Source organism: Cetorhinus maximus, chromosome 11, assembly GCF_964194155.1.
Source record: "Cetorhinus maximus chromosome 11, sCetMax3.hap1.1, whole genome shotgun sequence".
Taxonomy (NCBI): domain Eukaryota; kingdom Metazoa; phylum Chordata; class Chondrichthyes; order Lamniformes; family Cetorhinidae; genus Cetorhinus; species Cetorhinus maximus.
Genome location: NC_135889.1, coordinates 85633248 through 85646749, shown reverse-complemented (window position 1 = coordinate 85646749; position 13502 = coordinate 85633248). Strand labels below are relative to the sequence as shown.

Genomic DNA, 13502 nt, shown 5'->3' with positions numbered 1-13502 from the left:
GATGAGGTTTCATGTTTTTTCAGAAGCCCGCTGGGGCTCCTGGCCTGCCCGCCAGCCTTAAAGTTGGACGGGCAGGGCCTTTAATTGGCTTAATTATCCTGTCTATGGCCTCAGTTGGCCATTGACAGGTCAACAGGCGGACAGCTGATTTCGCTGTGCCCCCGCCTTCCTGAAGATGTAAGTGGGGCGGGATGATGTCAGGGGTTCCCCCCAACATCATCCCGTGTCATTTTCGCGTCAGCAAACGGGCCCCGCGCCCAACCCGCCGATGGAAAAATTCTGGCCTTGGTTCCAATTCTGGTTCTGGAGAGTTAGGCAAAGAAGTGAAGAACCAGTACACCAGCTTCTGCCCTCTTTGCACTTGACAACTCAGAAGCATTTACATTTTATGGTAAAAAACATATATTATACACTTGCACAAGTCATTTGTGTGGATATTTACCATATCATACGCATCATAGAACATCTGAATAATACTGTCCAGACCAGATTCTGCACTTGCTTTTAAGTTCTGGTGCCTTCCAAGCATTCACTCCCAAATAATTCAACAAGCTCCCTTGTGTACAGTGAATTGCTTTTGTAAAACTTACCTAGGTGTCTGATACATGTCAACAAGCATTGCCATACTTAAAGGTGATTTACATTGCACAAGATCTATGTCAGTGTGCCTGTTCCAGAGTACAGATTTTGTACCTCCAGCTGCTAGCCAAATGTAAACCTACCTAAGGGGATACAATTGTATTGGGTATGAGCACAAAACAGACAATAACGAATCAGTAGTCCATTTTGCACTCAGCCTAATTTTCTTTTCCATTTACTTTCAAAGAGTGATAGTCAAAAATATCCCTGAAAAACTGGCTTCTGAGATTGGTACCAATCTATTTCTCACAAAACTGTTTTTTTGTCAGGGGAACCCACACACAGCAGATGTATTCACTCACAGCAGGATGAATAAACTTTTAACATGTAAACTGACTCACCGACTACTTTAGCAATGATATTTTTTTCTCTTTGTAGCTAATGAAACCACTTTCTCAGAAACTACACATCTTCAAACGGTACATTCCTGCAATTTTATTAGTGGGCCAGAGAAAAAAGCAGTTCGTCACTTTTTCACTTATGTAGAAAGTTTTGGCCTTACATTGTTTAAAGCTAATTTTACAAAGCAATCACCATATTATTTTCATTCCACTACTAGTTATAAATCATGGAAATCTAATACATGGATTTGAAGCTGTGTTCATCAAATCTACCAATCATAAATCAATATTAATTACTTATTCATCAGTGTAGCTGCTCCAATGAAAGCTGATAAAGTAAACTGAGTTATTTCTTTAAATTTAATTAATGTTCTAAGGTTAATGTTAACGCCGTGGGCTTCTCCTTTCTACAGACTGAAAAGTCTCGAGAGATTGCAGTCAATCAATTGGATGTATTGATTGAAAAACCCTGACAACTCTTCAAATGCATTTTATATATAATTAATGTTACAGATGCTGCAATTTAATGTTTTAATGATGTAACTATGAGAAAGAATGTGAAACATTAACCCCCGGTAAACCATATTTTAAATTGATTCATCTCGTTTTTTTTGCCGATTGTGTCTGGTGTCATTGTCACCAGCAATATGTCTTTGTGAATGTTATCCGACGTGATAATTAGCAACATGACAGCAAGTAAAAAGTGGGGCGCTCGGCAAGCTTTCCTAAATCCCCGGCATGACATTGATAATGTGAGGATACATACATCACTGTCAGGGCTAACTGTCACGCAACTCTTCTCTTTCACAAGCCTCATCAATCCATCATCCTTTTAGCTCTTGACACCCCAGCAGACATATATGCAGCGGTGAATGAGAATTGGAGGAAGCCGCCTGTAGCAGGGAATACAGATTTAAGAAGCTCAGGCTGAAATTTGTATTTTTAATGTGAACACCAATTCCCTTGCAATGAATCTTCATTGGCCTTTCACCACAGGGAATGCTCAGGCCTTTGTTAAAAGTACAAACAGTTTTCCTTTGCACCAGAATAAAGCACAACGATATCTCCTTAGATTTCTAAACTGCCCCAGAAAAGACCCTGTATGTCAATATTCATTTTTGAACGTTGAAGAAGAGTTAGTGCTTTAGTTTTCACTCTCCCTCTCTCTCTACCTCCCTAGGTAAATGGGATTTTTTAAATCAAAATTGAGAACTGAATGAAACTGATGCTGGTACAGTTCATTTTAGCTGAACCAGCTTTAAGATAAATTCCTATTCTCTGTTTAAAGCTGATATATTGGGAAGATTTATCACTTTATAAAACATGTACAACTTTATTAAAATCCTCACAAAATGGATGCTATTTTCAGATCACTTCTGTCATGGGCAGACTACTGGCCTGATGAAGCTTTAACGTGAATCCCAGTGAAACTAAAGCTTTCTTTCTGCTTGTATAGGTATCAAATGTACAATCCTACAACTAATAATAGAAGTTGCTGCATAGATTTGCTTTCTTTATATTTAAAATAAGTGGAAGAGAATTGTAAAATAAAACAAGAGCACTAGTAATACTCAATTTCTGTGAAAATAAACAGCTGTAAAATATCACCATATTCAATGTATGGGGATATTTTTCTGAAAACTCTCAATGGCTATGGTTGAATGGCCTTGTTATTGATAATAACGAGTTGCATGCTTTTAATCATTCTAGACACATGAACATACGAATTAGGAGCAGGAGGAAGTGATTTGATAAGATCATGGTTGCTCTGATTGTGGCTTCAGCTCTTCATTCCTGCCCACCCCCTATACACTTTGACTCCTTTGTCAATGAAGAATCTATCCAACTTGGCCTTAAACATTGGTGACATGGCCATGTTAGCCTTTTAGTCATAATTTAAAATGCCACTTGATTAATAAAGCACATGGTTAGAATTCCACAATAAGACCACCTTCAGAAATTACACTTATACATCAGAAGTGAAGCCGCTGTCAAGGTGTGTGATAAACATCTGTAAAAACATATTGCCGGCCTAAGGAAGACGAGAGATACAATTATCAAAGTAGTCCATGAGACCAGTTCTCTGCATTACTTATATGCCAGAAAATCCTGGCTGAACACTGAAAACTAAATGTTGCGACTTAAATAGCAGCAATCTGCAATTTATTCAGCTACTTTCAGTACATGTAAAGGACCAGAGCAAAGTACTGTAGAAAATAGCATTTAATGTTGCACCAATACATCAAAAGCTTGGATTGTAATGATATGATAGGTATTTCATGTGCAACAGCAGCAGTATGTTCCCAATAGTGTGTGTCATCACACAAAACTCAGGACCTGCAGTATGTCCACCAGAGATGGACAAACCCTAAATAAAAACAGAATTACGTTGGAAATACTCAGCAGGTCGGGCAGCATCTGATGAGAGAGAAACAAGAGTTAACGTTTGGGCTGGTTGACCTTTCCTCGGGCTCCTGAGTTTTTCCAGCGTTTTCTGTTTTTATTTCAGGTTTCCAGCATTCGCAGTATTTTGCTTTTGGATGAGTAAATCCAAGTTTGCAGCACATCCTATTCTTCCCAAGAGCTGCCCATGCAGAAGTTGTCGGATGTATTGCACTTTTACTAAGCCTTGCGCCATGTGCCAAGCACGCTTCATTGACGGATATGCCCTACACGAACAAGCACACGTTCGCATTCAGAACAAAAACAGTCTGAAGGAGAATGTAAATAACCATAGACAAACTGACATTGACATGTAAACACCGTTACATAATATCTCATTTATATTCCGAATATCTAATCCACGTCACTTAATCGGGATATAGAATGAAACCGGAGAAAGTGCTGTATTTGTTATTGTTGCCGCCGTGTGCTTTTCCGCCGTCTAGTTTAATATAAATTTCATCTCCAGAGTCCAGATGAAGGACCACACTGTTGCTGGCGTAATCGTAATTCTGGTCGGCGTCCTGGGCTATCGCACTGGCACGAACCTAAACAACAACAACAAAAGGTTGAGAAATTATTACTTCAAGTGGCCGAAGTTTGGCTGATTTATTCAGTCAGATCCGCCACCTCTAACATTCATCTGAAAGTTGGTGCAGGGTGCTGCAAGCTGGTGAAACTTTCTTTTTAAAATGAAAGACATTCGCCTTCTGACATGGGTTAGTTGGGACTGAAAGGAACAGCAAGTTTAACTGGTTAAAAATATAGTCATGGCATTCTGCAAACCAACATGAAAGGTAAATATGGAATATACGATGAGTTCATGAACTTTCTTCATAAACACCTTCTCAGGTGCAGTGAAATGAGTTGACTCCAAATTAATTTCATTCTGAACTGTTTAAATGTAGCTCTTCATAGTAAGCGCTCTTACTCAGTTGTTTCTAGCTGCTCGGCACATCGCTCAGTACAAGTACAGATAGTCGCTGCCCGCCGGTTTGGAGAACTCACTCACCTGGCCGTTTTTGCACAGGTCAGCCCACATGCTGGTCCCATCCCCTCCTCTCATGAGGACGTGATACGTGAAGAAGTAGATCCCGGGCACAGCACACGTAAACTTTCCAGTGGTGGAGTCATAGTAGTTTCCTAAATTTGTGACCACATCATCAAACTTAAGCACTTCATATCCTTCATGGGGGCTTTTTAACCCGACATAAAATGCGATCTTAGGGCTACTGAACGCGGTGCTACTCAGTGCCCCTGTGACCGGCCCTCCTGAAGCTGTCAGCCCTGGAAAAGCAGCCTTCACTAGGTCACCCCTTTCGCCCGGTGGCCCCCTTGGACCCGGGGGACCGACTTCTCCTGGAGGACCCCTTGGTCCGGGCTTTCCTATCCGCCCAGGTTCTCCTTTCGGTCCTTGGATGAAGGGTGGTGGAGCGATGGCACTAAAATCCCGCATAACCTCCGCAGCCGGGCTGTTGGCTTTGGGGTTGTAAGGGTCGCAGATCATCCTGCATGTTCCCAGCATCTCATAGTGAGCAGCTACTCTCGCACTGTGGACCAGAACTGGGATAACTACAAGGAGGAAGAGCACCATGACGATGCACAGCAGTGCCGCGATTAGACGCTTTCTTCGGAATATCCGAGAAGCAGAATCCAGTAATGCTTGACTTTTAGAAGTAATGGTGGAATATTTTGTAAATATTATCTCTCTATATATATATAACTATATAGACAGGATAATACGAAATAGCAGTCGATACAATGCCTAAAATAAATACTAGAAAAAAAGACTTTCCTTCAGCTCGGATCTCATCAGGCGCTGACTGTAGTGCCAGCCTTACTTAGCTTCAGCACTATGTGTTCACCATGGCTCGACAGGAGCAAACGCTTTGAACAGACACCTGCAGCAATCGCTGATCATGGACTGCAACAAAATCCACTGACGTAACGAGTCCAGGGCAAAGCCAAATGCGATGTGGATTAATCACAGATCAATTTTCACACTACTGTTTTCTCTCTCTCTCTATCTCTCTCTAAAACAAAGCAAAAGATTTATGAATCAAATGAAGAGCCCCAGCCGAAAGAGATGTTGTCGATCAGAAAGTTTCAGGTGTGTCCTTGCGAAGTTTCCAGCCAGCCAGGTCAGAGAATACCATAACCGGCACTTTCAAACCCTTAACAAAAACAAAAATACCTGCAAAAACTCAGCAGGTCTGGCAGCATCTGTGGAGAAGAGCACAGTTAACGTTTCGAGTCCATATGACTCTTCAACAGAACTAAGGAAAAATAGAAAAGGGGTGAAATGTAAGCTGGTTTAAGGCGGGGGGGGGGGGGGGGGGGAAGGAGGGTGGGAGGGGGGGTGTTGGGACAAGAAGAGCTGGATAGAGGGCCAGTGATAGGTGGAGATAACCAAAAGATGTCACAGACAAAAGGACAAAGAGGTATTGAAGGTGGTGATATTACCTAAAGGAATGTGCTAATTAAGGGTAGAAAGCAGGACAAGCAAGGTACAGATGGCCCTAGTGGGGGTGGGGTGGGCTGAAGGAATCGAAATAGGCTAAAAGGTAGAGATAAAACAATGGATGGAAATACATTTAAAAATAATGGAAATAGGTGGGAAAAGAAAAATCTATATAAATTATTGGAAAAAACAAAAAGGAGGGGAGACATCGGAAAGGGGGTGGGGATGGAGGAGAGAGTCCATGATCTAAAATTGTTGAACTCAATATTCAGTCCGGAAGGCTGTAAAGTGCCTGGTCGGAAGATGAGGTGCTGTTCCTCCAGTTTGCGTTGAGCTTCACTGGAACAATGCAGCAAGCCAAGGACGGACATGTGGGCAAGAGAGCAGGGTGGAGTGTTGAAATGGCAAGCGACAAGGAGGTCTGGGTAATGCTTGCGGACAGACCAAAGGTGTTCTGCAAAGCGGTCACCCAGTCTGCGTTTGGTCTCTCCAATGTAGAGGAAACTGCATTGGGAGCAATGAATGCAGTGGACTAAGTTGATGGAAGTGCAAGTGAAATGCTGCTTCACTTGAAATGAGTGTTTGGGCCCTTGGACGGTGAGAAGAGGGGAAGTGAAGGGGCAGGTGTTGCATCTCCTGTGGTTGCATGGGAAGGTGCCGTGGGAGGGGGTTGAAGTGTAGGGGGTGATGGAGGAGTGGACCAGGGTGCCACAGAGGGAACGATCCCTACGGAATGCCACCGGGGGGGTGAAGGGAAGATGTGTTTGGTGGTGGCATCATGCTGGAGTTGGCGGAAATGGCGGAGGATGATCCTTTGAATGCGGAGGCTGGTGGGGTGATAAGTGAGGACAAGGGGGACCCTATCATGTTTCTGGGAGGGAGAGGAAGGTGTGAGGGCGGATGCGCGGGAGATGGGCCGGACACAGTTGAGGGCCCTGTCAACTACCGTGGGTGGAAAACTTCGGTTAAGGAAGAAGGAGGACATGTCAGAGGAACTGTTTTTGAAAGTGGCATCATCAGAACAGATGCGATGGAGGCGAAGAAACTGAGAGAATGGGATGGAGTCCTTACAGGAAGCGGGGTGTGTGGGTCTGTAGTCAAGGTAGCTGTGGGAGTCGGTAGGCTTGTAACACTAGGGCTATCTGTACCTTGCTCGTCCTGCTTTCTACCCTTAATTAGCACATTCCTTTAGGTAATATCACCACCTTTAATACCTCTTTGTCCTTTTGTCTGTGACATCTTTTGGTTATCTCCACCTATCACTGGCCCTCTATCCAGCTCTTCTTGTCCCAACAGCCCCCCTCCCACCCTCCTTCCCCACCCCCCCACTCCCCCCCCCCCCCCCCGCCTTAAACCAGCTTACATTTCACCCCTTTTCTATTTTTCCTTAGTTCTGTTGAAGAGTCATGCAGTCTCGAAACGTTAACTGTGCTCTTCTCCACAGATGCTGCCAGACCTGTTGAGTTTTTCCAGGTATTTTTGTTTTTGTTTTGGATTTCCAGCATCTGCAGTTTTTTGCTTTTAACTTTCAAACCCTTGGCTGGTGGTTACTTTCCAGACACACAGTACACCTTTCAATGTGACTTAGTAATTGATGGCATCGTCATAAAAACAACACTATGGGCATTAGTAAAATCATTAAAACGTTCAGCAGTTTTTAATGCAATTCTAATTAGGTAACATGTCTGGGAGAGGAGCTAAATAGGCAGGACTGACAGACCAGAAAGTGTAGCTGAAGAAAAAATATATACTCAAAGGTGTTGGTTAAAGGTGGCATTCCTTGCTGAGTTTAAGTCACTCCTGTTATAATGGGTTGCAAGTTTAGCAACAGGGTTCTGTGTTCTCTTAACTGCCTATTCCGAATAATATATTAATCCAGTGATTTACAAACCGGTGGGTATAATGTTCAAGAGAATTTGGAAAACCGGGTCTATATGCAGACAGCACAGTTCAACTTCACTTTTAAATACACTGAAACTGAATTCGGCCACTCTCGACTGCATTGCCATTACAATTATTTTGTACAATGTCCATTATTGAATTGATAACCAGCTGAATGCTAACATGATGGAGCGTATCAGAATGCGAAAGTAGCTTGTGTAAAGCAGATCAGCTCCACTTGCATAATAAAAACAGAAAATGCTGATAATGCTCGGCAGGTCAAGCACAATCCGTGGAGAGAGAAACAGAGTTCTCGACCTGAAATGTTAACTCGGTTTCTGCTTGTATTTCACATATCCAGCATCGCATTATTTTGCTTTTGTATTATTTAGTCCTGCACCGGAGGAATTTATCAGTTCTGTAGTAACGTCAAATCATTAAGGATTAAATGCCCCAAATATTGTACAGTCATAGATTTCATGTAAGTGTACTCTGTGGCTGGGATTTAAGATACCCCACATATTTTTCTAATATTCCTATGGTGTCAGTCTCACCTGCAGAACATCATCATCAGTGTTAGGATTTTGACAGTTGATGCGGAGCTGGCATTTAAACCTGAACTGAATTGCATAACCCACACTGGGCTCGCCTCCATGTCGATACTGTTTCAGGGGTCTGAGGGCCCCACTCCACCGTGCATCCTCCCAGCCAGAGCAAAAATCCAGCATTTTGGGGCAGTTTCTCCTTATTCAGGTTGGCAGAGTCGGGAGATTTCCCTGAATCGGGAGTGAAAATCCAGGAATAACAGCCTACCCGCAGTCATCATCGATGCTCTTGCATTGCCTACAGGTGTGAACATCTTGCACCTTCTTCCCAATAAACCAACCTTTCAACCTTTAACAACCAAACCAACCAAGTTCGTTGCTGGATGGAATTCGGAACAGGTCACATGACCCCATTCATTCCTCCATTTTAGCCTAAATTTAAGAGACAGTCCCAAAACATAACAATCCTATTTTGTATCTGTAACATATGTTTCAATTATATCACCTCATTTTTTAAACTCCAGAGAATATAGGCTTATTCTACTCGATCTCTCCTCCTAGGACAGTCTTCTCATCTCAGAATCAATTTAATAAACTTTTGGCTCACCCCCTCTAAGACAAATATATCCTTCCTTGGAGACCAAAACTGTACACAGTACTCCAGGTGTGATCTCACCAAAGAACTATACAATTGCACAAGATTCCCTTACACATATACTCCAACTCTCTTGTGATAAAGCTAACAAAGCATTGGCCTTCCTGATCGCTTGCTGAACCTTCATGTTAACTTGCTGTCATTCAATGTACAAGGACATACAAATCCCCTTGTATACCAACATTTACTGGTTTCTCACCTTTTAAAAATATTCTATTTTCCCATTCCTCCTCCCAAAGCAGATAATTTTATACTTCCCCACATTTTATTCCTTCTGTCACCTTATCTAAACTTCTTATCTAGGGCTATCTAATCAATGGGTCTGTCTATACTTTTTTGCACTTTCAATCTCTTCACAGTTTATTTTCACACCTAGCTTTGTATCATCAGCAAACTTGGATACATTACATTTGGTTCCTTCATCTAAATCATTGATATAAATTGAAAATAGCAAGTATTAATCTCTGTGGCATTCCACTAGTTACACTCTGTCATCCTGAAAATGACGTGTTTATTCCTACTCTCTGTTTTCTGTCCATTAAACAATCCTCAATTCATGCAAATATATTACCCCAACCTTGTGAACCCTAATCTTGTGTAGCAACATTTTGTGTGGCACCTTATTAAAGCCTTCCGGCACTATAAACATTCACTGAAATAAGAACAAAAATTGCTGGAAAAACTCAGCAGGTCTGACAACATCTGTGGAGAGAAAGACAGGGTTAACATTTCGAGTCCATATGACTCTTCTTCAGAACTAAAGAGAAATAAAAATGTGGTGAAATATATACTGTTTAAGGGGGTTGGGACAGGTGAAGCTGGATAGAAGGCCAGTGATAGGTGGAGGCAAAGGAGAGATTGCAAAATATGTCATAAACAGAAGGTCGAAGGGGTGTTGATGGTAGTGATACTGGCTAAAGGAGGTACTACCTTCATATTTACTTTCACATTTACCTTATTTACCTTTAATGTTATGAAACGTCCCAAGGTGTTTCATAGAGGTATTATAAAAATAAGTATGACACTGAGGCACGTAAGGAGATATTAGGTCAGATGACCGAAAACTTTGTCAAAGAGGTAGTTTTAAGGGAAGTCTTAAAGGAGGAAAGTGAAGTAGAGAGGTGGAAAGGTGTAGGGAAAGAATTCCAAAGCTTGGGGTCTAGACAACTGAAGACACAGCCACCAAGGGTGGAGCAATTATAATTTGGAATACACTAGAGGCCAGAATTAGAGAAGCACTGATACCTCAGAGAATTTTGGGTTGGAGGAGATTACATAGAGAGTGAAGGACAACGCCATGGGAGGAATTGAAAACACCCTCACAAAGCTCTAACAGATTTGTCAAATGCAAAGCCCCTTTCCTAAAACCATGTGGACTCCTTCTAATCATGGCGTGATTTTCCAAATGCCCAGTTACTACATTCTCAATAATAGATTCTAGCATTTTCTCTACGACTAATGCCAGGCTGACTGCCCTATAATTTCCAGCTTTCACTCACTCTCCTTTCTTCAACAGTGAGATTACATTTGCTACCTTCCATTCTATGGAGATCATTCTAGAATTTGGGGATCCTGGCAGATCAAAGCCACTGTATCCACTATTTCTGCAACCATCTCTTTTAAGACCTTAGGGCAGAGACCAACAAGTCCACAGCGGTTTATTAACTTTAAGTCCCATTAATTTCTCCAGTACTTTTTCTTTGCCAATAATAATTACTGTAAATTAAGAAAAAAAGGAAAGTTTTATGATTAATTGACAAAAGGGATGATGGTTCAAGGAGAAAGTTGGTAGGAATAGGACAAGTAAAGAGACAAAGGATGGTTTCAGAGGAGATGCAAATGTTTACAGCATATATGTTCATATAACTATTACCAACAGCTGCTGCCTGAGAAAATTGTAGCAGTGGTTATGATCTAAAGTTTTTAAATTCTAGAGGCTAAAGGACTAAAAAGTATCTAATCAAAAGGTCAGATGCTGATCCTTGAGCTTGCACTCAGCTTCATGAAACAGTTTAGCAAGCAAGAACAGGGAAATCAAAATGGGAATGGGATAAAGAATTAACACCCAGGGTCACATATGCAAACCGAAGAGGTATTAAGCAAATTGCTGCCCAAATCTGTGTTTGGTCTCCCCAGTGGAGGGAAAATCACATATTGCAAGCAGTGAATACAGTATACTAAAGGGAAGAATTCTCCCCGTCGGGGGGGAAGTGCAGGAGCGGGCGTGTGCAGGCGCACCTCCGATCAGGGACGTGCCGCCATTTTACGTGGGCGGGCCAATTAAGGCCCACCCAGTGTGATGTCCATCAGGAAACGCTATGTGCGGGGAGGGGGAGGGTTTCCCTAAGCCGAGAGTGCGCACTTTCGCGCACGCGCACGCGCACGCGCACGAAAGAACACACTCATCTCCCTGAAGCTAAGTGCTGTCTCAGGGAGATCGGCACCAAATTTAAAAATGGTCAATGGACAAAAATAAAATTTCCCTGATATGTCCCCTCATGTGACAATGTCACATGAGTTGGGACATGTCCATCACTTTTATTCAAATTTTATTAAATTTTTTAAAACCCTCATGAAACCTCATCCCCCTGTGGGTGAGGTTTCATGCTTTTTCTAATGCCCACCAGGGCTCCCGTCCTGCCCACCAACCTTAAGGTTGGACGGGCAGGTCTATTAATTACTTGAATTACTTTTTAAATGGCCTCAGTTGGCTGTTGACAGATCGCCAGGTACACAGCTGATTTGGCTGCGACCCCGCCGACCTGAAAATTGAAATAACGCGGGGTTCCACCCAAAATCATCCCGCGTCATTTTACGCATCGGCGAGCGGGCCCCGCTGACCTCAATATCCTGGTCAATAAAAGGGAAAGACTTGCATTTCTACAGCAACTTTTATCACCACCGGACATTTCCATGTGACTTCTAGCTAATGAAGTACTTTTAAAGTGTGGTCGCCATTGTAATGTTGGAAATATGGTAGCCAATAGCCAATTTGCAGATAACAAGATCTCACAAAGAGCATGTGATAATGACTGGATAATCTGCCTCCAACAATGTGTCACTCCTTCAGCATTACACTGGAATGTCAGCCTTGATTTTTGCTCTGAAATGGGACTTGGACCCACCACCTTCTTACACAAAGACAAGAGTACTATCAATTGAGCAACAACCAAGTTGGAAGAGATACAAGAAAATCGCTGTTTTACATGGAAGGAATGTTTGGGACCCTGCAATGGGAAAAGAGGGGCTAAAGGTCAAGTGTTGCATCAGTCCACTTGCATGAAAAGGCTCCACAGGGTGGGGAGCTGGTGTATGAAATGGGATGGATACAGTCGAGGGACCTGCCAATCGCAATGGAGGGAACCCTCAGTAGAGGAAAAAGGAACATGGATTAAAGGTAGAGAAATTGGTAGAATGGAATAGGGTGCTCATGGAAATTAGGATCTGAGGATTTCATTCATTTTAACAACAGATTAGTCTGTGCTTTGAATCTATTACAGATGGAGATGCAGAAGTGCCGATTAGGGCCATGTGTGATTTAAACTTAGGAGTTGGTAATCTGCTTGTGGTAATTTTAACACTGCAAATTTCTTGTGGATAATAGTTGATTTAGTGTAAAAAAAGCTGCTGAACAGTTCCCATTTCCCTACATATGTTTAACAGTTTCATTGTTGGTGACTGAAAACAATTTTAATTGGTGTATTCTTGGATTGATCAATCTTATTAAATCCAGGCCTTTATGAATTGCTGATCATGATTGTGATTTTTGATTCTCAGTGACAAGAATTAATTTTGCTCAACTGATGCATGGACCATGTTTTCAAACACTTCTGCTTTGAACTCAATTTGCATTGCATTACAGTATATTCTTTCTGAGTGCTCTAACTGAACATTGCATATACAAAAAATATATTGCAACAAAATAGGATACCTTACACGAACAATAGTGTTGCAGGGAATTCACATGCACAATTCTTTGAAAGTGGGAGGAAAAGTTAACAAGGCTATAAAAAGAGCACAATGATCCCTGGCTTTAAAAACAGGAGTACAAAAGCAAGGAAGTTACATAAACTTTTGCAACTCTTTGGTTAGTCCTCAGCTGGAGTATTGTGTCCCACATTGGGCACTACACTTTAAGAAGGATGTCAAGATTTTGGAGAGAGTACAGAAGAAATTTACTAGATTGCTGCCAGGGTGAGGAACATCTGTCATGTGGCGGGGGAAGAAAGGTGTTCACAATTATGAGGGTTTTGTTAGAGTCGATAAGAAGAAACTGTTTCCACTGGCAGAAGGGTTAGTGTCCAAAGGACACAGGTTTAAGATTATAGCCGAAAGTACGAGAGCAGAAATGAGAAGTATTTTTCTGCTGCAAGTTGCCATGATCTGGAAGTTACTGCCTGAACTGGTGGTGGAAGGAGATTCAATAGTAATTTTAAAACTGGAATTGGATATATACTTGAAAGGGAAAAAAAATGCAGGGCTATGAGGAAAAAGCAGGAGAATGGGATATTGGATATCTCTTTCAAAGGGCATGCTGG

At 42.0% G+C, this 13502-nt stretch overlaps 1 protein-coding gene across 1 annotated transcript; it reads right to left on the bottom strand.

Annotated features, from left to right (window-relative positions):
• Positions 1 to 3126: 3126 nt before the first annotated feature.
• c1ql2 (complement component 1, q subcomponent-like 2) lies at positions 3127 to 5323 on the bottom strand. Its single transcript, XM_078552372.1, has 2 exons — positions 4435 to 5323; positions 3127 to 3970 (listed from the first exon to the last, which is right to left on the bottom strand). Exons 1-2 carry the CDS (start codon positions 5014 to 5016, stop codon positions 3791 to 3793), a joined length of 762 nt encoding a protein of 253 aa, XP_078408498.1. The 5' UTR covers positions 5017 to 5323; the 3' UTR covers positions 3127 to 3790.
• Positions 5324 to 13502: the final 8179 nt, after the last annotated feature.